Below are 26,652 nucleotides of genomic sequence, written 5' to 3'. Positions count from 1 at the left end.
GCAGAAACTGAGAGCTTTGCCTTTCGGCTAAGTTCCCTCTTCACCGCAAATACTATAATTGTCAAATGAAGGTTCTACAACGCTGATTATAAAATTTGCACATCAGGCAGCACCGACCTTCACTGTCTCCTCCTGGTAGATGATAGAAAGACAAGCCCAGCGAGATGATGGCTGCTATCTCCAGGATGATGAGCGTGACGTCTTGCAGAGCTTCCCACACCAGCTGCAGGAAAGTCTTGGCCTTTTTCGGCGGGATGAAGTTCTTTCCGAATGAAGTGTGTCGTTTCTCCAGATCCACGGGGTTCCCGGATAGACCTGAAGGCACAAACGGGAACTGTTGATCTTCACATCGATAGAAACTTTTTTTTTTTCTTGGAAGGAATGAACGCACAAGCCAATTCGAGTTTTGGACTATCATACAGGGCAGGACAATAACGATGTACCGATGGCCTGGGGGCAAGTTAAAACAAAATTGGGGCAAGTAAATCCAATCAGTGATATTCCCGTCGGGCAAGTGTACTTTGGAATGCTATACTGCCAAGAGTTTTTTCTTAAAGCGGTTCTTGGTGGTTCTGGGTGTTGGTAAAACACGGACTGCGTAATTCCGGTGATAATTTGCAAACCAATCCTTGCAAATCTTGAAATGGACCAATCAGAATCGTTTATTTAGACCGCGGTCCGCGGTCCGCAGTCCGCGTTTTACCCACACCCGTTCTAGTTCGCGATCAACCAATCAGCGATGCAGATCGCCAAAAGACAAAACAAAAAAGCCAAAAACGTACCACTTCCACACGCAATAGGAGGATAACTTCTTTTCACTCTATCATGTCGGACATGCTGGAGCCTATCCCAGCTGTCTTCGGGGCGAGAGGCGGGGTACACCCTGGACTGGTGGCCAGCCAATCACAGGGCACATATAGACAAACAACCATTCACACTCACATTCATACCTATGGACAATTTGGAGTCGCTAATTAACCTAGCATGTTTTTGGAATGTGGGAGGAAACCGGAGTACCCGGAGAAAACCCACGCATGCACGGGGAGAACATGCAAACTCCACACAGAGATGGCCGAGGGTGGAATTGAACCCTGGTCTCCGAGCTGTGAGGTCTGCGTGCTAACCACTCGACCACCGTGCCGCCCGGTGCACAACTTATATAAAAGGCAAAGTGCCTAGAAGTCTCTTGACAATCCAGATTTCCAAGCAACGTCATGGGGCAAGTTCAGGCAAGTAGTTCTCACCTTAAGGATTCCCCATGGGTAAGTCGTTTTGGTTTTTAATGTAGAGCCTTGTCATACATTAAAAGTATTATACCATAGACATTTCCTAAGTCTCTGTCCATAGGAATGTGGTACCTTTGTTCCTTGAATAAGGTTTTACCGATGCCAGGATCAGCATTATTATGAGATTCCCAATGAACGGGAACGATACCGCGGGGTTGTAATGATAGCTGCCTGAAGAGATCCCATTTCCCAACCCCTCTCCCCCCTGCTGCACACCTCCGACCGTCAGTGCAATCTGCCGTCCCCGCCGGTGCCAAGACGCTCTGCGCCAACGCCATCTGATGGAGCACAAACTACGGTCTCTGGATGAGACGGAATGAGACGTCAGACAACAGTGATAACCAGTGGAGGGGGGTGGGGGGGACACCGGCAGTGATTTGAGGTAATGTGTTAATATGAGATAAAGTCAAATGAGGTCACATGATCGCATAATTACATACAGTTGTGCAATGATGAGGAAGTGGAAATGACGCCTGATAATGTGGGATTGATTATTAGTGCTTAGTAGGGGTGTCACGATATACTCCGCTCATGAGATGATACTTTAATATTACATTGAGGATACTACAATGTAATACTGCAAAGCAGGTACAGCCTTTATCTGTTGAACTCAACAGACTACAAATTAAAACCATAAGCCAAAATAATGACAACCGCCGTGCTTGCAACAGCTAATTAATTCGATTTCGACTTTCTATCCCGTAATTTCGACTTTCTATCCCGTAATTTCGACTTTCTATCCCGTAATTTCGACTTTCTATCCCATAATTTCGACTTTCTATCCCGTAATTTCGACTTTCTATCCCGTAATTTCGACTTTCTATCCTGTAATTTCATCTTTATCTCGTAATTTCAACTTTCTATCCCGTAATTTCGATTTTCTATCCTGTAATTTCATCTTTTTATCCCGTAATTTCGATTTTCTATCCCGTAATTTCGACTTTCTATCCTGTAATTTCGTCTTTTTATCTCGTAATTTCGACTTTCCATCCCGTAATTTCGACTTTCCATCGCGTAATTTCGACTTTCTATCGCGTAATTTCGACTTTCTATCACGTAATTTCGACTTTCTATCCTGTAATTTCGTCTTTTTATCCCGTAATTTCGATTTTCTATCCCGTAATTTCGACTTTCTATCCTGTAATTTCGTCTTTTTATCCCGTAATTTCGATTTTCTATCCCGTAATTTCGACTTTCTATCCTGTAATTTCGTCTTTTTATCTCGTAATTTCAACTTTCTATCCCGTAATTTTGACTTTCTATCCTGTAATTTCAACTTTCTATCCCGTAATTTTGACTTTCTATCCCGTAATATCGACTTTCTATCTCGCAATTTTGACTCTCAAAATTTTGCCTTTTCACTCGTAATTTCAACTTTCTATCCCGTAATTTTGATTTTCAATCACGTAATTTTGACTTTCTATCCTGTAATTTCGTCTTTCTCGTAATTTCAACTTTCTATCCCGTAATTTCGACTTTCTATCCCGTAATTTTGACTTTCTTATCTCATAATTTTGATTTACCATTGGGATTTTTTTTTTCAGTGGCGGAAAAGGGCTTCCATAGGATTCTGACCACTAATAATCTTGAATAAAAATGAGGTTGCCTACTGCCACAGCTGTTAATGCCAATGTTTTCTCACCCGACCCCAGCGGTTATTCGTTTTCGTAGACCACGCACTCCATTCCTACAGCAGACTATGTGGATCATTGAATAGAGGCATCAATCGGAGCATCTAAGGTATTTGAGCCGTATTGACGCCTGGTTGGCGTCAATGTAAGAAAACGATACATAAGCTAAAAATAAAGAGAAACTAGAAAGTAAAAGACTAAAAAGAGCCAGCGAGTCCTGCACACCTGGAGGTCACATCAGACCCTGCAGAGGCTCAGAGACACATTTAGTTGCATTCAATAAAAACGAAAACGTGACGGCTGCCGGTTAAAGAAGTTTTAAAAATAAACCTCTTCTCAAAAGAACTCGCCTCCGAGTTTCATTTTGAAGGCGCCGTGGCTCGAAAATAAATAGGAAGCGTATCACAGCCAACCTTTACTGTCCGTTTGATCAATATGAGCCCTTTTATTTTGTTTTTCATTTCATGCTGTGATTGTTGCCGGATCTCGTTTGCGGAGCGTCCCGGCGGACAAGCAGATTAAAGCGCCGAGATGAAGCTCAGCGGCAGCGGAGCCGGCCTGTCACACGCTAGCAAAAAAAAAAAAAAAAAACGGATTTCATCTGCAATAAAAAACATGTTTCTTTTACTTGGCAGCTTCATCAGAAAAAAAAAACAGGCACACGGGTTTCAACGCTGAATCATTCCCTCACTCGTATATTTAACTTGCGCTGCAAATTGCAACGTCCTGAGGATTGTTTCTCCTGCAGCATCCTTCGTGTAGTTGCCTTAATCTCCTTGACAAATCAGACGGTAGTCTGCAAATATCACCTGAAACCACAAGATACGCAATTTCTTCGTACTATATATCGTAGAAACGGCACTTGAACATAAGAAATGGACATTTTCCTGACACAAACACGAATAAGTCATCAATAACAGTTTGTGAGTGGTTTGTTCTTATGAGCTATAAAGGTCAAATTCAGGAAAAGGAATGAAAACTGACATAGGCCTATTTTTTTGGTAATTTTTTGTACAGTAAACCTCGGATATATCGGACTTGGATATATCGGAAATTCGCTCACAACGGACAGATAAAAAAAGAATCGATTTTTCTGTAATGCATTTCCAATAAAAATTCATTGCATATATCGGATTTTTTAGAACGGATTTCGCCTATTTCGGACAAAATCTCCAGTCCCGTTCCAATGCATTTCCATTCAATTTCCCTGGCATATATCGGATGGCCGCAACGTGGCGCTCCGATTCGCCGAATCGTGACAGGCCGCTATACGACGTCATTTGCAGCGTTTGCAGCGTTGCCTGCGCGTCCAGGTACATTGGAAACATAGTCAAGGAAGTGCCTTTTTATAACGGATAAAATCCGATTTACGCATATACCGGATATAAATCCGATATATGCGTAAAACGGACATTTTCCGGTATACGCATATAACGGATTTCGCTTATATCGGACAAAACCAGTGGGAACAATTGAATCCGATATATCCGAGGTTTACTGTAATAAAAAGAGTGTAAACATAAACTTTATATACAGCAAAAAAGGCAGTCCGTCGGCTCGTTTTGATGGTGCGGTGTAATTTGTCATTTTCTATCAAAAGAAGCAGATGTGAGCAGTGAGCAATGTCTGATAGATGTCCGTGGCTACAGTTGCCATGGTAACCTCAACAGAAGCCACCCACCCACCCACCTTCTTTCCTTTCCTTTCCTGCTCTGGGAAACGCTTTTTTTTTCAAATAAAAAGCCTCTGCTCAAAAGTCGGCGTCACGATTTATGATGCAACAGCGGCTACCGAGAGGCAAGTTGGTGAAAGCACAGCAAATAACGTGGACCTCCACCAAGGCAAAAAACAAAACTCTTCCGACCTTTCCAGAGATGCTCGCTGATGAAATGAGATATTTCTAACAGCACTTTAGAATAGCTAACATAAGTGCACAGTGCAGTGTTTTGTGTGTCTTTAAATCAGGGGTCTCAAACACGCGTCCCGCGGGCCAAATGTGGCCCGCACGACACTAGTTTGAGGCCCCGCCGCCTTGATATGAAAGTTTAATGTTAGTGCGGCCCACGTAAGTTTGATATGGATGCTGTATGGTATCATGTACCCAGAAAAAATTATTACGTTTGATTAATGTTCATGTTAAAGGTTAAATAACTGTTAATAGTTATCCTCCCTATCCGTGTGGAAGTGGTAAGTTTTTGGCTATTTAAGTTTAAAGGAAATAACTGGGAGGCTACCGTTTAGGTCGCTAGCTCTCTAGTTTGCGAGTTAGCATGTGTCTCAAGACCCTGCAGTTGCGCAATATGTTGTAAATAAAAAGAGTATAAATGTGACTATAGTCGTGTTTTGTCATGTCTACAGGGCTCTAATAATGCTTTGTTCATTTTAATCTGAAAAAAATAATTTGTCTACCCACCAACTATATGTGGTTTCTTAAGTTTTTATTATTTGCTGTTTTATTATTATTATTATTTATTTATTTATTACTGATTGATTGATTTTCTTTATTCTTGATTTGTTTATTTATTTTTCATCTTATTTTGTGCAGAAAAATAAAAATTAAAATATTTGAGAACAGTGGAATGTTTTATCAGAGCTTTTATTGTAGAAAATCGGAACCAAAGCACTGAAAAAGTTTGTGTATTTTTCTGTTTTTAATAAATGCATTTTTTTTTTTTTTGGACAACCTGATGTGGCCCAGTCTCATCCAGACCCTAGCTCCAGTGGCCCCCCAAGTAGAGTTTGAGACCTCTGCTTTAAATGATATTGCAGATATATATATACACACCTGCCAATCAAACTATGGAATGGATTGAAAAAAAATAAAAAAAACTTAAAGTATATTATGAAAGCAGGAAGTGAACAAATGTAACAGTTACTGATTGTAAAAGTACCAGATGGAGGGGTAGGATTTAATAAGCTTTGCTTCTTCCTACTCCTTTTGGACATGTGGAACTGTGAACTGATTATGTGATGCATTCAATTGTAATCTGATGCATGTTCAAATGAAATTAAACCATTACCATTACCTGCTGTGAAGAACCAAGACACGACATACTTGCGTGTCTAAGTCCTTTTCTGCTTTGAGGAGCATTCTGCTTCCACTGGAAAGAGATGACGACGGCCCCAAGCTCTATGTGTGTGTGCATGTGTGTGTCCGAGATGCGGGTCACGCAACGCATCTTATAGTTTCCAAGTTCTCACAGCCTGTAAAGATCTAAACACAGCGGAACCTCAGTTAGCGTGTTTTTTTGGTTAATGTCAAAAATTGCCTCGGTTTGCATGCATGCATTGTGTTACGAATACACTGCATGAGTCCATTTGTTGTCTATATATTTATTTAAAATCACAAAACATGCCGCACGATGGTCGAGTGGTTAGCACAGGGGTGGGCAAACTTTTTGACTCGCCGGGCCGCATTGATATAACAAAATTTCCAGGGGGGGGGGACGACGACTATATATTTTACACGTAACAGTCCACCTGGTATTATTGTATCTGTAAAATTGTCATGCTATTATTATTTATTATTTTATATTTATATTTAAATATTTTAAAAATAATAAAATATTATAATAATTAAAATAAAATTAAAATAATAATTATTATATTATTATGTAAAATATGCAAATATAACAATATTATTATATATAATTAATATAATAATTAGCATTAATATATAAATATAATCATAATAGTTATAATAATAATATAATAATTATTATTTTAATTTTTATTATTATTATGTGCTTGTGTCTCTTTTTTCAGGAGCACTTTGTAAACAACAGACCATGTCAAACAACGAAATTGATACAACCATCAAAAGGCTGGCTCAGGCCATGATGCCAGGTTGTATGTTGAGTTTAAATTAAATACTTTTGAAAGATTGGGCAGGCCGTATTCAAACACTTGGCGGGCCGGATGTGGCCCCCGGGCCGTAGTTTGCCCACCCCTGGGTTAGCATGTATGCCACAAAGTCAGGAGATCGGGAACAATAAGTATAATATTGAGTTTGGGCGATGCCTGCGGGTTTAAAATAAAGCAATTCTTAATAAAAACATGTTAGCGGTAAGACGTTTGTGACAGTTTACTCTAGACTTTTTATATATTTCTATATTTAACCGATTTATCTCCCACTCGCTGAGCTTTGTTTGAAAGGGCAAAAGGAAAAGTGATAATAATATAAAGCTCCTTTTTTCATTGTGTAGCTGTCATCTACAGAATAGGCTGAGGTTCATTAGCATCAGCCTAAAAAAAGAAGCTTTTTTTTAAAAAAAAAAAAAAACAAGTTTTCATTTTATGTCAGATTATGAGAAAGCAACATGAAATTATTTTTTATTTGGTGTCGTGATGAAAAGAACATCATGGGCCACCGAGGAGGCTCTGCTGAAGGAAGCATCAAGGCAGCATCCTTGTGTGTGTGTGTGTGTGTGTGTGTGTATGTGTGTGTGTGTAGTCCGCACGGTGGCCGCGGAGCGACTGCTTTCACCGAGAGAAAGTGAAAAGCAGAGGAGGAATCAAACTTCACATGCACAGTTAAATTGAAATGGTGTGAAGTCGTGAACTTGAGGCGTCAGCAACTGGAGTTAGCAGGCTTCTTCTAACAGGAGCCAAAAGGTTCTGTTTGGAGGGAAGGCAACAAGCCTGAGTCACCTCAGATTCACTTCTGGAATCACACCTACTAAAAGGATGGTTAGAATACCTTCCAATAATCAATTCCATTGTATATATATATATATATATATATATAGAATAATATATTATAATAATCAGCGGAATAATCCTTTTTAATCAAGTTGTAGGTTTTCTGCAACATTCAAATCAGGGGTGGGCAAACTTTTTTGACTCGTGGGCCGTGTTGACTTAACAGAACTGTCCGGGGGGTCAGAATATATATTTAACACACACACACACACACACACACTATTTTACGCTTATAATTACAATTATATAACAGTCCACCTTGAATTATTTGGCAAATTTTATGTGTAAAAGTGTCATACTATTAGCTATATGTTGTAAATATGTAAATATTTCCTATATGTCCCTTTCTAGTGGTTAGCGCGCAGACCTCACAGCTAGGAGACTAGGGTTCAATTCCACCCTCGGCCATCTCTGTGTGGAGTTTGAATGTTCGTAAAAATAAAATAAAAATAAATAAAAATAAAAAGGACCTAGTAATGAATAGCTGCACCATTATTGTTAAAGGGGACTTATATTTTTTGGCCCGTTTCTATTGAGTTGGGCTGCACAGCGGTTGAGTGGTTAGCGCGCAGGCCTCACAGCTAGGAAACCCGAGTTCAATTCCATCTCTGTGTGGAGTTTGCATGTTCTCCCCGTGCATGCGTGGGTTTTCTCCGAGTACTCCGGTTTCCTCCCACATTCCAAAAACATGCTAGGTTAATTAGCGACTCCAAATTGTCCATAGGTATGAATGTGAGTGTGAATGGTTGTTTGTCTATATGTGCCCTGTGATTGGCTGGCCACCAGTCGCCCAAAGACAGCTGGGATAGGCTCCAGCACAAAAAAGTAGCGATTTATTTCAAAGCAGACCTGCACATGTAACAGCGGGCTTCCCTGCAGGACTCGAACCAGCGACCACATAAGTTCAACAACATTAGGCAGCGAGCTAACGTAGCTAATGCTAAGTTTCACCGATGTACGATCATCAGTTACACATGTTCTTCAGTTTTTCATTATGATATTCAACCACATTAGCCCACCATCATAATAACAGTCAATTGATCAGAGTTTGTGGCGCGATTGTGCTAAGCTAACCGTCACCTGATCACATGCTGCTGCTCTCATGTTGACCTTTTGACTCACTGGCGTTTTTCCAAAAGCATATTTTCACCAATTCACTGCAACTGCACGTGATAGTGCGGTGTGGTCTTGTGCGGGGCCTCCGGTCTCAAATTTTCCCCCGAAATTCCTACCCCCCCACACCCCCCCTGGGCCACTTGAGCCAGTCAGTCACTTGAAGTGAAAACGTGATTAGACTTTCTTCATTAAATTCATTTCTTCAGCTACGGCTGTCCTCAGATTACTAAATGGAACACTGCAATGATCTATGGAGCCATTAGGGGAACGGCCTGGAACTAATTTCAATCCGGGAATGGACTGGTGGAGGCGCACACACACACACACACACACACACACACACACACAACACACAGGGATCAAAGTTGATGACAATGGAGGGAGGGAAGGCAAAACAAACAACAGCCGTTTTTCTGTGACTAAAATCAGTTTGTCTTTTTAGCACAGACTTTAAACTCGAAATTTTTGTATGTTTTTTTTTTTATGACAGTTGATCCCTACAGGAGTACTTGGCTCGGGATGGGAACCTGCCGTTTACCCCCAAAGTCTTCTTATCGCTTGTGTGCAGTTGACAGAAAGTAGGACATTAACTGTTTGTCTTTGGTCCAGAAGTAAATTGCAAACACGCTGACCCAATTTGCCTTCTGTGATAACAAACGCATCAAGTCGGGACTCACAGCTGGAGCAAACATCCCGTAATAATCACCTTAGATGCAAGGAGCAGCATTCCGACTACACCGGATTAATGCATTTTTTGTCTTGGTTTTTTTTTTCTGGTGTTCTCATGCAATGTGTGCATACAACAAATAATTCCAATGTGCGAATTTGGCACACAACCAAGCATAAACGATGCTCTTTGTGTGAGACGATAAATCCTAAGCCAGCATCTCTCAACAGGCCACAATGGCCGCTCGGTGTTGATGAATAGTCGGAATTAAATTCAGATCAGCTGCCCTCCAAACTGACTATTAACCAGTCTGAAATATTAATACAGTAAACCTCGGATATATCGGATTCAATTGTTCCCACTGGTTTTGTCCGATATAAGCGAAATCCGTTATATGCGTATACCGGAAAATGTCAGATTTACGCATATACCGGATATAAATCCGATATATGCGTAAATCGGATTTTATCCGTTATAAAAAGGCACTTCCTTGACTATGTTTCCAATGTACCTGGACGCGCAGGCAACGCTGCAAACGCTGCAAATGACGTCGTATAGCGGCCTGTCACGATTCGGCGAATCGGAGCGCCACGATGCGGCCATCCGATATATGCGAGGGAAATTTCATGGAAATGCATTGGAACGGGACTGGAGATTTTGTCCGAAATAGGCGAAATCCGTTATAAAAAATCCGATATATGCAATGAATTTTTATTGGAAATGCATTACAGAAAAATTGGTTCTTTTTTATCTGTCCGTTGTGAGCGAATTTCCGATATATCCGAGTCCGATATATCCGAGGTTTACTGTAGTGAATAATTGGTGAAGTGGTTGCAGGGTAGCATGTTACGAAACAATTCTAACCGTCAAGTAAAGATGCTTTTTCAAAACACCAACATAAATAAAGGATACGGAAGACACAGAAGAGGGAGTCGGCTGCATTTGCAGTTCAGAAGGCAGCGGATGCGGCCGGAGGGGCCCAGCAAAGGTGGACAAAAAAAAAAAATTTTTTGAAAAAATAATAAATAAAAACCTAATTTGTGCACCCGTGAAAGCTAAATCGGGTTCGGGAGGGAATGAACACTCCTTATTTTATTTGATAAATTTGTTGTCCTGGCTATGTATCCTACTTAAGCTCATGGGGAATTATTAGAAAACAGAAAAAAACCCCAACATGATTATTATTGTTGCTGATATTGTGTCAATATTAGTGTGTCACTATAAAAATATAAAATTGAAATAGAAGATTTTTTAGCAATTTATACCATTATTGTGGACCACTTCAGATGAATCAGCAAAAATATTTGTTCTTGGTCATGAGTTACTTTCACGTGTGAAAATTGTATGTGTAAACTGGTTGCGTCACCTTCAATGGGCGATGTTTTCAGGCGGCGGCAAATGCCCTGCACGTCTCCGTACGAGTCCCGTATTTTGTTGACGGCCTCTCCGCTCCGCAGCTCCATCAGACCCCTCAGGTCCATCAGCGTCACCCCAAAGTCACCATCGTGGTTGCCATCGGCCACCGAGTTCCCCGCAGGGTGGTCTGCCGTGTTATTGGCCATGATAATCCTCTTTTTCCAGAACGGGGTGGTGGATGGGGGGGGGGGGGGGTGGGTGGGTGGGGGGTTTGTCGTTTAAGTGTATTCAATGAATGTAGAAGTCACAGTGGGTTGTCGGTTGACAGGAAATGGCGGGTCGTTTGACAGGTAGGTGGAGGCGAGGTTAACTCTTTCTTTCTTGGACGGACATGCTCCTCTTGGTTACCATGGAAACGGGGGCACAAACATGTTTGGCTGGTCACTCTGGAGAAAAAAAAGAGAGAGAAAAGAGAAGGTTTGAGTTGAGGAAATGGAGCAGTGACATGAATTGGGGACAATTAGACGTGGTGCTGGTCTCGGAATATTAAATAAAAGCTCTAACTATAAACAAGAGAACTGATTGAGATGGCGCCGCTCCATTGGGACGCACAGGAAGTTGTAAAACATCGTGTCCCACTTTGATTCGCTGATTATCCCATTTTGGCAAACTGGAGCAACACAAAGTCTTTGGTAAAAAAAAAAATTCAGCTGAAAAACCAAATATTTTAGAAAACCGGGCCTTTTGTCAGAGGAACTGGAATTTCCGATTTTTCTCACGCTTTGAACCCTGTGGCTTTTTACGGCGATGCCGCTAATTTGTGGTCGCGTTCTGGCCTCGCAACATCTCATGCGCTCTGGAGCGGTTACTCAACATGGAGAACGCGTGAAGAGCGTGCATGTGATGAGGCTTTTCCAGGCTGAAGGTGATCAATCTACCGGCTCTTGCTCGGGTCTGCCAGTGGATCTTGGTCACGTGGAACTGGGTCTTGGGAGGTTGGCTGTCGCCGTAGGGTTTGAATGCACCGTTTCGGTGAGTTTTTTTCCTAACATATCACAGGGAGCTGGACTTCCTTATAAGGGCGTTCCCGAATACAAAGCCGTAGACCTGCCCCCCCCCTGCTTTGCTGGACTGTAAATATTTCACCGTTAGCATGGAGTGTAACCAATCAATGAGGAGTGGGCGTGCCCACTAAATTAAAACAGACAATTTTAATTAATTGGAAAGCCAAAAAAATACAACTAGAATAGGTGCAGATTCCAGAAGATCTGGAAAGCTTTCTGTGTAGGTTATCATGTGAAGCTGCTCTATAGGAGTTCACAACTCAAAACATTCATTCATTCATTTTCCATTGTTTATCCTCACGAGGGTCACGGGGACGGGGGGTGCTGGAGAGACGGGGTCGCCAGCCAATCACAGGGCACGTATAGACAAACAACCATTCACACTCACATTCATACCTATGGACAATTTGGAGTCGCCAATTAACCTAGCATGTTTTTGGAATGTGGGAGGAAACTGGGGAGAACATGCAAACTCCACACAGAGATGGCTGAGGGTGGAATTAAACTCGGGTCTCCTAGTTGTGAGGCCTGCACGCTAACCACTCGACCACTGTGCAACCCAACTCAATACAAAAGGGCCAAAAAATATAGGTCCCCTTTAACAATAATGGTGCAGCTATTCATTACTAGGTCCTTTATTTTTATTTTATGGTCTTACATTTTAAATCAGCTTGTTTTTTTTTTTTTTTGCAATAATTTGCTTACTCAACATGTTTTTGTCTCCTTTAAAAAAAAAAAAAAAAAAATTGCATTTAGAACCTCCTTAAGCTCCAACAGTGCAAAGTGTATATTATTCTCAGTATAACGTTCTTATTCTGTCATGACATTTTTTTTCCCTTTATTTGGGCAAATATGTGAATCATTACAGTGCATTTCTTACATCAATCAAAATATAACTTTCCATTATTTACATTTGTATTCAACTATCTGATCCCAAGCCCAAAAGGAGTAGGCTGAAGCAAAAGCTTATAAATGCCTACCCCTTTTTGCAGGATATAATCATGTTCATGCCACTGTCTTGTTTCCCCTGTTATTATTTTCATTGTAATATTATTATTATTATTATTATCATTATTGTTATAATCTTTATCATTATTACCATCATTATAATCATCATTAATATTACCATTTTCATCATTATAGTTACAAATTTTGTGATTTTTTATTTTTAATTATTTAATTTTACAGACTTCATTGCTTCTTGTAGAGTGTAGAGATTTCATCTGTTATTTTCTGAAATCCGCAGTCTTTGTGTGTCAATTTATTAGCCCACTTTTTTGGTGACATTTACTTATTTTCTGTATTGCATGTGTCTAATCTTATGCATTAGACACATGCAATACAGAAAATAAGTAGCAGAGTAAGCAGATGAAATCTCTACACTCTACATTGGAGCTGCTAAAGTGCATTGACAACAACATTGAATGCTGAAGTCTGAAAGACTGGTTTAAGTTCATTAGATGTAACTCCAGAGTAGCAGGAAGCAACAGTGTTAGAAACGGAAAGGAGAACTTAAGATTCCCACGTCTTGCTGATGAAAAGCAGGATAAAAAAAAAAAATGTGAAAAGAGCTAATGAAGCACACTAACGTGATATCAACTGGACCAGCGTGTGTGTGCCTGTGGACATTCCAAGCCATCGCCATGGATGATATAAGTGCTCATCAAACGCTTTACCACAGTTAACTGTGTGTTAACACACACACACACACACACACATTCATGGCGGTACTGCTGATGAGGGTTGCGGTCAGTTGCTCAGGCTCACTGGAGTAGCGGGGTAAGCTTCATTATGTAAAACTACTGGTCACCGAGGGGGTTGGGGGGGTGGGGGAACATTCATTCATTCATTCATTTTCTACCGCTTATCCTCACGAGGGGTTTTAGAGCCTATCCCAGACCCTGGACTGGTGGCCAGCCAATCACAGGGCACATATAGACAAACAACCATTCACACTCACATTCATACCTATGGACAATTTGGAGTCGCCAATTAACCTAGCATGTTTTTGGAATGTGGGAGGAAACCGGAGTACCCGGAAAAAAAACCCACGCATGCACAGAGGAGAACATGCAAACTCCACATAGAAATGGCCGAGGGTGGGATTGAACGCCCACACAGGAAAGCCACACAGGCTGGATGACAAGAGTGTTCACTCTGCAGCAGTGAGGGAGCCGAGGCTGTCTAATGGGAACCCCACAGCCCCAGTTTGGGAATACAGTAAACCTCGGATATATCGGATTCAATTGTTCCCACTGGTTTTGTCCGATATAAGCGAAATCCGTTATATGCGTATACCGGAAAATGTCCGTTTTACGCATATATCGGATTTATATCCGGTATATGCGTAAATCGGATTTTATCCGTGATAAAAAGGCACTTCCTTGACTATGTTTCCAATGTACCTGGACGCGCAGGCAACGCTGCAAACGCTGCAAATGACGTCGTATAGCGGCCTGTCACGATTCGGCGAATCGGAGCGCCACGATGCGGCCATCCGATATATGCGAGGGAAATTTAATGGAAATGCATTGGAACGGGACTGGAGATTTTGTCCGAAATAGGCGAAATCCGTTATAAAAAAATCCGATATATGCAATGAATTTTTATTGGAAATGCATTACAGAAAAATCGATTCTTTTTTTATCTGTCCGTTGTGAGCGAATTTCCGATATATCCGAGTCCGATATATCCGAGGTTTACTGTATTTTGGTTTTCGAATGAATGACAAAGGTCAGCATATGAACACAAACGAACCGATACGTCGCATTTGTTTGAAAGTAGTGACAAGGAAGAAGGACAATACGAGCAACACTGCTGAGGCGTTTGTTCGCCAGCATAATGCAATATACTAAGTACTTCTATGTGAAGTATTTCCATATTAACTCTCTAACAAAATCTCAGTGTATAGACTGGTCATATATCTCATCTGGTTTCATATTATCTACATACTGTATTGTATAGAACTCTGGGAAAAACTGTTGATTTTTGTTAATACTTGGGTTTTTTATATTGTTTATTTTTTTATATTGTGCATTTTGTACTGCTTAACTGACTCTGTACTCTTGCTGCTGTGCAATACAAATTTTCCCCACTGAGGGACGAATAAAGGTATATCTTAATCTTAATCTTAAATATAAACAAAACAAGTCAAAATGGTGTGAACTTGCTACATTGCAAAAAAACCCATTTCAATTTTTTTTGTTTAATTTATTTAAAAGCTCTTGACATTTCCATTACAATGCTAAATACTTATTATTATACCATATAATTAACAAAACTTGTTATCATGACAAGCTTACTAATATATATATATTTTTAACAAGCCTACTAATATAATTTTCCATACGCTTAACTTGTTTCAGTTCCGTCACTTTTTACCATTTCCAGGTAAAAAGACACTCATTTACCACATACAATTTGACTTTAACCAAGGTATGAATCCTTCGGGCTTTCGTTTTGAGAAGGCGGTGCCATCGTCACGGCAACATTTACAATCAAAAAGACTAAATCACAGAGCAGGAGGCAGGTTTCACTTTTGCATTCGACTGTATAGTTATCATTCCAACATGCAAACTGAGGCAGTGTGTCATTGCCGTGATACAAAAATCACACAATTCTGTCGACAACAATCTGGCACAACACAACTGAATGAATACCACTTTGCTAATGGCTAATAGATATAACACTGCTTTTGAAACAACAGGAAGTTAAAAAAGGGCACTGGTGACACTGATGCATGGACTTTTGGGCGGTGTTGAACACACACACACACACACACACACACACACACACACCTAATGGGTGACTTATTTGTCAAACAGTCCACCACACCTTCTTCAGTTTAAAAGTGAACAATCATTACCACGTCATAAACACACACACACACACACACACACACACACACTATTTTTTATTTATACATTTCCACTAAATCTTGACTGTTAAAGTTATATAAATAAGGATATTCTGAAATTATGTGTGGCTGCACGGTGGCCCAGTGGTTAGACCTCACAGCAAGGAGACCAGAGTTCAATCCCACCCTCGGCAATCTCTGTGTGGAGTTTGCATTTGTTTAGATATTTTGTTGAATTTAAATTTAGACTAGGGCAGGCCGGGTGTCCAAACTTTTTTCCACTGAGGGCCACATATAGTGAGAAATCAAAAGATGCACTTAAAAAAAATTTTTTTTATATGTATAAATTTTTTATATTTTTTATTTATTTTTAAATATTTTTTTCTTAGATTATTTATTTTGTAAAAAAGGTTAAATATATATATATATATATTTTAGTTATTATTATCAACATTTCAGGCTGCACAGCAGTAGAGTGATTAGCACGCAGACTTCACAGCTAGGAGACCTGAGTTCGATTCCACCCTCGGCCATCTCTGTGTGGAGTTTGCATGTTCTCCCCGTGCATGCGTGGGTTTTCTCCGGGTACTCCGGTTTCCTCCCACATTCCAAAAACATGCTAGGTTAATTAGCGACTCCAAATTGTCCATAGGTATGAATGTGAGTGTGAATGGTTGTTTGTCTATATGTGCCCTGTGATTGGCTGGCCACCAGTCCAGGGTGTAGAAGACAGCTGGGATAGGTTCCAGCATGATAAGCGGTAAAAGATTTTATGAATGAATGAAATTATTTTATTTTTTTTATTCTTTTATAGTTGAGAGCAGTCCAGGTGTTTGCTGCACTGTGGTTAGTGGTTAAAAACTCGAAGTTCTGGGCACTAAACCGTTACACAATTCCGCATCAAGTTCAATTCGTTTAGCAAAAAAGTTCATGCTTCTTCGCTCTGAAAATCATACAAGTTATTGTACGACTGTAAATCGTTACTCATTATCATCATCATCATCATCTGGACGTAGTGGCCTTTAGGGATGCAGAGCCGCGTCCCACTGGGCTAAGCGCTGCCTCCTACCCGTAGCTAACTGGGATAGGCTCCAGCATAACCGTGACCCTCGTAAGGTTTGCTGTATGTCGTGCTCAGATGGCGGAATCAAACAAAAATAGTCAGTTTTTATATTATAATCAAGATATATGATCCTCCATATGATTATTGAGTTCTCCTCCTATTTTGTGTGGAAGTGGTAACTTTTTGACAAACAAACACTAATGTTTCATATATTAAATTAATAATAATATATATTAATAATATCTCCAGACAGCAGAAATAATTGTGTTTTGTTTCACGGCATAGATACGTATGTTGGGCCTAGAGGAAGCTGTTCAACATTCCATGATTAAGTTACAGTAAACCTCGGATATATTGGACTCGGATATATCGGAAATTCAGATAAAAAAGAACCGATTTTTCTGTAATGCATTTCCAATAAAAATTCATTGCATATATCGGAATTTTTTTAACGGATTTTGCCTATTTCGGACAAAATCTCCAGTCCCGTTCCAATGCATTTCCATTAAATTTCCCTCGCATATATCGGATGGCCGCATCGTGGCGCTCCGATTCACCGAATCGTGACAGGCCGCTATACGACGTCATTTGCAGCGTTTGCAGCGTTGCCTGCGCGTCCAGGTACATTGGAAACATAGTCAAGGAAGTGCCTTTTTATAACGGATAAAATCCGATTTACGCATATATACCGGATATAAATCCGATATATGCGTAAAACGGATATTTTCCGGTATACGCATATAACGGATTTCGCTTATATCGGACAAAACCAGTGGGAACAATTGAATCCGATATATCCGAGGTTTACTGTATTAGCATTCCTGGTGTGCATTAGCGCCACCTGCAGCTTGCTCACCTTCCACCCACTGTAGCATTTTACATATGACCAAACGTTTCAAAAAAGATGATCTAAAATGTGCTCCACAGAAAAGTGTGACCTAAAAACAACCTTCCTTCGTTCCTTCCTTCCTTCATTCCTTCCTTCTCCGAGCAGGACACGTTGCGTTTCAGTGTTTATCAAATCACAAGGGTTTCCCCCCTCAAACACTGTTTGCATCTTCTCCCAACAGTGTCCGACGTCTTCATTCATCTTTTTGTCTGACATCTAACACAACCTCCCTCAACTGCTGCTACTTCTTCCTCCTCCTCCTCCTCCTCCTCGTCTTCTTCTACTTCTCCGCTCCCAGCCTCTGCAGACACACCTGCTCTGCATACTAAAGCAGCCTGCTGCCTACACATGCACGCACGTGTACGCACACACACACACACACACACACACAGGGCGTATGCAAACACTCTACTAACCACACCCTCCACGCACACAGGAACTTTTTTTTTTTTAAATCTTGTTGCACCAAGTAAGAGATCTCTCACTCCACACAAGCTTTTTTTCTTGTGTGGAGCAGCCACAATGTCCACAGGAAGACAAATATCCCCACAAAAAAAATAGGTGGGGTGCCACACAAAGACCAAAGAAGAAGAAGAGTGTACTGATTCTCATGCAGGACACGTCAAACGTCAAATAGAGTGTGTTGGGGTCTAGACAGTACGTGTGTGTGTGTGTGTGTGTGTGTGTGTGTGTGTGTGTACAACACAGCCGTAGTGTTGCAGCATGCCAGGCGGAGAAATCCAAGCGGGAGGAAAAAAAAAAAAAAAAAAAAAAGCAGACCGGGAATGCAGGAGACCACACCCATATCTGCAGTCACGTGACCAGAGAGGGGAGGGGCAGGGGAGAGGAAATCACCACACTGCAGAGAGACGAGGACAAGAACCCGTCGTGCAACAGTGCAACCACACACACACACACACACACACACACACACACACACACCGTGTGTCTCGTCTCTCCACGTGAGGCCTCTTGTGATGGGACACTTTGAAAGTGGGTGCCACATCTCTCTGACTCTTACTGAGCAGACGGGAACATGAAGTCACCTTGGGAAGTAACCTTGTGCTCTTTTAGAAGCTCCAAAATCAAAACACAATTCCAGTTGACTTCCAAGTTAGACTATGGAAATCGCAAATAATAATTCATTCATTCATTCATTTTCACGAGGGTCGCAGAGGTGCTGGAGCCTATCCCAGCTGTCTTTGGGCGAGAGGTGGGGTACACCCTGGACTGGTGGCCAGCCAATCACAGGGCACATATAGACAAACAACCATTCACACTCACATTCATACCTATGGACAATTTGGAGTCGCTAATTAACCTAGCATGTTTTTGGAATGTGGGAGGAAACCGGAGTACCTGGAGAAAACCCACGCATGCACGGGGAGAACATGCAAACTCCACACAGAGATGGCCGAGAGTGGAATTGAACTCGGGTCTCCAAGCTGTGATGCATGCGCGCTAACCACTTTCATGACATTTATTCATTCATTTTCTACCGCTTATCTTCACGAGGCTAGCGGTTGGTGCTGGAGCCTATCCCAGCTGTCTTCGGGCGAGAGGCGGGGTACACCCTGGACTGGTTGGCCAGCCAATCACAGGGCACATATAGACAAACAACCATTCACACTCACATTCATACCTATGGACAATTTGGAGTCGCTAAATTAACCTAGCATGTTTTTGGAATGTGGGAGGAAACCGGAGTACCCGGAGAAAACCCACGCATGCACGGGGAGAACATGGAAACTCCACACAGAGATGGCCAAGGGTGGAATTGAACACTGGTCTCCTAGCTGTGAGGTCTGGGCGCTAACCACTAGATCGCCATGCAGCCAAAAGACAAAACAAAAAAGCCAAAAACGTACCACTTCCACACGCAATAGGAGGATAACTTCTTTTCACTCTATCATGTTGGACATGCTGGAGCCTATCCCAGCTGTCTTCGGGGCGAGAGGCGGGGTACACCCTGGACTGGTGGCCAGCCAATCACAGGGCACATATAGACAAACAACCATTCACACTCACATTCATACCTATGGACAATTTGGAGTCGCTAATTAACCTAGCATGTTTTTGGAATGTGGGAGGAAACCGGAGTACCCGGAGAAAACCCACGCATGCACGGGGAGAACATGCAAACTCCACACAGAGATGGCCGAGGGTGGAATTGAACCCTTTCTATGTATACCATTGCTTTCGGAAAGAGAAAAACTCCTCATGTAAACGTTGGCTACTGAGAAGAAGAAGTTAAGTTAAAGGCTTCGCTCTCACCTGAAGTCATGCATGTCTGCGGTTTAAAAGTTTTGACGTTGACATTTCGGTCCGGTTCTGAACGGAGGAATCCGGCATCCGAGGCGCTCCTGCGTTCTCCCCGACATTAAAGATCGAGATGCTTTGAAGTGCACTTGAACATGAACGATATGCTAAGCAGGTGTGCGTGTGGGCGTGAAGAATCAAAAGCCTCAGGCAAACACTTCTCACGAGCGCCATGTCTAAACGCCGATGCTTTATTGATCACGGCGAGAAAAAAAAAAAAACACACGAGTGCTTTGCGTCATGCACCTTGACTTGATTATCACTCCGGGTGTTTGTTCGTCAGCTGATCTTTGTTTACCGCCGCAGTCGACGGTAGGCCAGGTGAATGCGGCGCCGTTTTATACGTATATATGACCGGCCTCCTGAATCATCTCCTGGCCTCAATAAAACTTAGCATTGCCGTCACCATGGAAACTGAACACAGACAACTGACTGAAGGCAGAGATGGAGAGGTCAGCTTCGTTTGCAGCTTGCACTCCCGTATGTATGTGTGTGTGTGTGTGTGTGTGTGCAAGCTTGTAAGTGTTACTGCACATTTTAAACATGTATCTTCTTGTTTCTATCAGTTTATCGGTTTGTGAAAATATATATTTTTTGTCAGAGGTAATCAAAAATAACGCAACATTAATGTTCATCGCATAAGATGTCAGTAAATCTAAAGCAGGGGTCTCAAACACGCGGCCCGTGGGACAAATGTGGCCTGCAGGACACTAGTTTGAGGCCCCCCGCCTTGATATGAAAGTTTAATGTTAGTGCGGCCCGCCCAAGTTTGATACGGATGCTGTATGGTATCATGTACCCAGAAAAAAATTATTACGTTTGATTAATGTTCATGTTAAAGGTTAAATAACTGTTAATAGTTATCCTCCCTATCCGTGTGGAAGTGGTAAGTTTTTGGCTATTTAAGTTTAAAGGAAATAACTTGAAGGCTACCGTTTAGGTCGCTAGCTCTCTAGTTTGCGAGTTAGCATGTGTCTCAAGACCCTGCAGTTGCGCAATATGTTGTAAATAAAAAGAGTATAAATGTGACTATAGTCGTGTTTTGTCATGTCTACATGGCTTTGTTAACTATAATGCTTTGTTCATTTTAAATCTGAAAAAAATAATTTGTCTACCCCACCAACTATATATTTTTGAAAAAAAAAAAAAAAAAACAACCAAAAAAAACCTTAAACTGTATTATGGAAAGCAGGAAGTGAACAAATGTAACAGTTACTGATTGTAAAAGTACCAGATGGAGGGGTAGGATTTAATAAGCTTTGCTTCTTCCTACTCCTTTTGGACATGTGGAACTGTGAACTGATTATGGGATGCATTCAATTGTCATCTGATGCATGTTCAAATGAAATTAAACCATTACCATTACCAATGACGACTGTGATGAAGGCACAGCGAGCGTCCTTCACAAGGGAGGTGGCAAACAAACATCTGGATGCTGCCAAGGCTGATGGCCCAGTCCACACCGATCTTATCCAAAAAACACATATTGAGAGCGGGTACAGAGAGGGGCGGACGGTGTGTTTGCGTTGCTGCTCAGTAAACACGGGTAGGATGGAGGTCAACAACATGTTTGTCCACTCCGTTTGTCCGTTGTCTATAGTGCATCAGGCATGTGGCGGGACACTGATCACCTGTCAATCACTGTCACTTTTCCTTGCTAATGCAAAATTATACAAAATGACGACTTCCACTTCAGTACCTTGTGGAAGAATGACATGGTTTTAGGAATCATCAGGACCACAAGCCGATCTGAAGACAACATCACGGCCACCAAAAGCGGATAAGACACAGGGACACTCTGATGATGCATGATGGAGTCACACTCCTGGTTCCTGTGTTGGTTCCTTTGAAGCGAGGTACCATCTGTGCAGCGCACAGGCGCACCTCATCATGCTAACGAGCTCCCCGGCGCCATCTTTCCGTCTAAATAACGCCCGGTGATCACAGAGCCTGTCGCTGACCTCCAATGTCACGCCGTAACCGTTGGTGATGTCACCTTTCACAACCTTGCATCCTTGCGTCTGAATTCCACTTCATTTGATGATGTCAAACTTAAATTTGTATGTTTTTGTGTTCCCCGAGTTGCTGAGAAAAAGACGTTCTCTCCATCATGGTGGTACGTGCAAGGAAACGCCGCAGATGTGGAGAGTGTCTCCGGCACGTTAGATAACAGCCGCCGCCTGCGGCTTCACGATAAGCAGGCCAACACCGAGGGGGGTGGGCTGTGGGGGAGGCACCCGCACTTTCCCCTCATGAGGTGAGTGGCTGAAAAAAACATGACAGCAGACATCTGAAGGGGGACTGACCTCTGGACATGACATCATGGAGTCATCCATGAAGCTTGTCATGGAAAAACACTCACTTGGAAGAAAAGAGTTTATTTCTACAGGTTTTGTTTTTTTCTGTGGTTTCAGACAACCTCCCCCCCAAAAAAGAAATTACAACACTAGAAATAAAAATATATTTAGAACGGGACACTGAAAGAATGACTAATAGGTTTTGACTCATCCGAAGTCTTGGTCCATCATTATATTCCAAAAGTTTTTCCAAACCCAAAAACTAAAATGTCCACCGTGTGGAACTTATGCAGGGCTCTACATTAAAAACAAAAATGACTTGCCCAAGGGGAATCCTTAAGGTGACAACTACTTGCCCCATGTAAAATGAAAAGACTGCCATAATGATATCATATATCAATATATGCTGATAATTCATCAGATAATAGTACTGTATGTTAACATGGCATGCCATACTACCTTACACTTCGTAGTCGTACAGTAAACCTCGGATATATCGGATTCAATTGTTCCCACTGGTTTTGTCCGATATAAGCGAAATCCGTTATATGCGTATACCGGAAAATGTCCGTTTTACGCATATATCGGATTTATATCCGGTATATGCGTAAATCGGATTTTATCCGTTATAAAAAGGCACTTACTTGACTATGTTTCCAATGTACCTGGACGCGCAGGCAACGCTGCAAACGCTGCAAATGACGTCGTATAGCGGCCTGTCACGATTCGGCGAATCGTGTGGAAATGCATTGGAACGGGACTGGAGATTTTGTCCGAAATAGGCAAAATCCGTTATAAAAAATCCGATATATGCAATGAATTTTTATTGGAAATGCATTACAGAAAAATTGGTTCTTTTTTATCTGTCCGTTGTGAGCAAATTTCCGATATATCCGAGTCCGATATATCCGAGGTTTACTGTATTACTGATTGATTGATTTTCTTTATTCTTGATTAGTTTATTTATTTTTCATCTTATTTTGTGTAGAAAAATAAAAAGTAAGATATTTGAGAACAGCGGAATGTTTTATCAGAGCTTTTCTTGTAGAAAATTGGAACCAAAGCGAAGTTTTTTACATTTTTTTGTTTAATAAATGCGTTTTTTTTTTGTTTTTTTTTTGTAAAACCTGATGCGGCCCAGTCTCACCCAGACCCGAGCTCCAGTGGCCCCAAAGTAAATTGAGTTTGAGACCCCTGGTCTAGAAAAATCCTAACAATAAAAAAAAACATTTAAATTCCAGCCAAAACCGAAAAGAAAACACAATTGCTAATGACTGAATGTGACCTCTTAAACCGTATTACTAGAACTATGGTGAAAAAGAGCACTAAAACCAGAACGCTACTGGACTTTTACACAGTATTCTTCATTTATATTGAAAAAAAGTAGCTACCATTAACAATGATGGGTCCAAATCATCTGCTTCCTGTCGCTAAAGCTGACATGGAAAGGGGGCTTTGTAGCTTATCAGGAGGCCAAGAGCGGAATAGCAATCAGTCTCTTTCCTCCGTCCTCTGCTTTGTCTGTCAGCAGTCTGACTTTCAGTCCCGCTCATATGATTTATTCTTGTTTATCGAGTCTTGCTGAGACGCAAGGTCCTGCTCCCACAAAGTCACGAGCAGCACAAGACAAAGACGAAGAGCCTGCAACGTCTGTTGCGTACATACCAGAGTTACTAACACAGAGTTCCATTGACATCAATACGACCTGGATTTAGTTATATGGGCTGCAGATTGCCTGCACTCAGTAAACGTGGACCTACATATCCGGAAGTCCTCCGGAGCACTTGGGAGTGACAGTTTAGGTCGGAAGCAGGAAGTCCATGGAAACACTGAGGAAAGAGGTGCAAAATCTGGAAGATCTAGAAAGTTTTCTGAATGGGTTATTGCGTGTAGCTGCTCTATAGGAGTCCAGATCGCCTGCACTCAGTAAACGTGGACCTACATATCCGGAAGTCCTCCGGAGCACTTGGGAGTGTGACCAATCACAGTGGTGTTGGCGTACCAAGGAGGAGGGCCAATGATGGAATAAATAAAACAGACAGTTTAAGTCAGAAGCAGGAAGTCCATGGAAACACTGAGGAAAGAGGTGCAAAATCTGGAAGATCTAGAAAGCTTTCAGTGCGGGTTATTGTGTGTAGCTGCTCTATAGGAGTCCAGATTGCCTGCACTCAGTAAACGTGGACCTACATATCCGGAAGTCCTCCGGAGCACTTGGGAGTGTGACCAATCACAGTGGTAGGGGCGTACCAAGAGGATTCTGGAAGATCTAGAAAGCTTTTAGTGCGGGTTATTGTGTGTAGCTGCTCTATAGGAGTCCACAGCTCAACACAAAGAGCCAGAAATTAGCATAATAGGTCCCCTTTAAGCAAATGTAGTCCTTTCTGTGCTGGTTATTGTGTGTAGCTGCTCTATAGGAATCCACAGCTCAATACAAAAGGGCCAAAAATTAGCATAATAGGTCCCCTTTAAGCAAATGTAGTCCTTTCTGTGTTGGTTATTGTGTGTAGCTGCTCTATAGGAGTCCACAGCTCAATACAAAGGGCCAAAAATTAGCATAATAGGTCCCCTTGAAGCAAATGTAGTCCTTTCTGTGCGGGTTATTGTGTGTAGCTGCTCTATAGGAGTCCACAGCTCAATACAAAAGGGCCAAAAATGAGCATAATAGGTCCCCTTTAAGCAAATGTAGACCTTTCTGTGTTGGTTATTGTGTGTAGCTGCTCTATAGGAGTCCACAGCTCAATACAAAGGGCCAGAAATTAGCATAATAGGTCCCCTTTAAACAAATGGAGTCCTTTCTGTGCGGGTTATTGTGTGTAGCTGCTCTATAGGAGTCCACAGCTCAACTGAGCTCGACTCAGGTCTCCTAGCTGCGCGCTAACCACTCTCCACTGTGCAGCCCTCTCTTGACATTCATTCCGTGTTAAATACTCCCGAATGTGTACTTGCATTGTTATGCCACCTATCATTACAATCATGAAAACAATTGTCTCTAAATAATGTTGACAATAATATAATTTATCAGCAATAATTAGCGGGATCGAATTATCATCCTGCAGAATTTTGTTGTCGTGACAGGCCTACGAATGTAAAGAAAAGTATCGTGTTTGGATGAATCGCTGTCATGAGGTCCACTGAATACTGTGGCTATTCTTCTACTCTCCTGTGACGGCACAACATGTGATATCACGAGAGTCAACTTTTCATGAACAAGATTGTCAGCCATTTTCTGGTCGCCGGTCAGTCAGTCATTGGACTCTTTCACACAGAGATCCAGCAAGATATTTATGTATCTTCATCTTTGCGTATAATAATACTACAGGAACACGACACATGGTAATGGTTTGATTTCATTTGAACATGCATCAGATTACAATTGAATGCATCACATAATCAGTTCACAGTTCCACATGTCCAAAAGGAGTAGGAAGAAGCAAAGCTTATTAAATCCTACCCCTCCATCTGGTACTTTTACAATCAGTAACTGTTACATTTGTTCACTTCCTGCTTTCCATAATACAGTGTAAGGTTTTGTTGATATGACACATCAGGTCATTACATGACGTCTGGTGTGACATAAAATATTTGTCGAGCAGTGACAATTTCTTCCAACAAATATACAAATATGTCACAAAATATAAACACAAAAGGGGCGGCACGGCGGTCTAGTGGTTAGCGCGCAGACCTCACAGCTAGGAGACCAGGGTTCAATTCCAGTGGAGTTTGCATGTTCTCCCCGTGCATGCGTGGGTTTTCTCCGGGTATTACGGTTTCCTCCATTCCAAAAACATGCTAGGTTAATTGGCGACTCCAAATTGTCCATAGGTATGAATGTGAGTGTGAATGGTTGTTTGTCTATATGTGCCCTGTGATTGGCTGGCCACCAGTCCAGGGTGTACCCCGCCTCTCGCCCGAAGACAGCTGGGATAGGCTCCAGCAGCCCCCGCGACCCTCGTGAGGAAAAGCGGTATAAAATGAATGAATGAATAAACACAAAAGGAGTGGCCTTTTATTGGAGCCAACCTAAGGCACACCTGTACAATGATCATCCTGTCATCCTGTCAACAGCATCTTGATATGCCACACCATAAACTCAGTAGTATGTCAGTCAAAATTGCTACGCAACATTCAATATAGTACATACATCGTCTTGTATACATTACATACAAGAAATAAAAATAATTATGCAAAATTCAATGCAGCCGAAGTAAACGCAGCAATGGCCACATTTTTCAATTCATCATGAAATAGTAGTTTCACAAACAAAAGTGTAAAAACGCACATTTCTATAGTGGAATTCAAGGCCAAACACTTTTGTCTTCATAACCAGCCACTACCAAAGAATAAATACATTTTGTTATACGTACTTATTGTAGTAATAACAATGAAAGTAGCATTTGCATTGTGTCG

The 26,652-nt window shown here is 41.6% G+C and overlaps 1 protein-coding gene across 5 annotated transcripts in view; it reads right to left on the bottom strand.

Moving 5' to 3' along the window:
* Positions 1-26,652, bottom strand: part of LOC131106517 (plasma membrane calcium-transporting ATPase 1-like) — a 97,704-nt gene that overhangs the window by 43,751 nt on the left and 27,301 nt on the right. For all 5 annotated transcript variants that reach the window (XM_058055666.1, XM_058055664.1, XM_058055665.1 and 2 more), the window contains exons 2-3: positions 10,768-11,203; positions 118-315 (exon numbers count right to left, since the gene is read on the bottom strand). In XM_058055666.1, the coding sequence (XP_057911649.1) occupies positions 118-315; positions 10,768-10,963 (394 nt within the window). In that variant the 5' untranslated portion in view covers positions 10,964-11,203. The remainder of the gene's footprint in view (positions 1-117; positions 316-10,767; positions 11,204-26,652) is intronic.

This window comes from Doryrhamphus excisus, chromosome 18, assembly GCF_030265055.1.
Source record: "Doryrhamphus excisus isolate RoL2022-K1 chromosome 18, RoL_Dexc_1.0, whole genome shotgun sequence".
In the NCBI taxonomy this organism is placed as follows: Eukaryota; Metazoa; Chordata; class Actinopteri; order Syngnathiformes; family Syngnathidae; genus Doryrhamphus; species Doryrhamphus excisus.
Note: the sequence above shows the minus strand (reverse complement) of the source record. Positions and strands in the feature narration are given on the sequence as shown.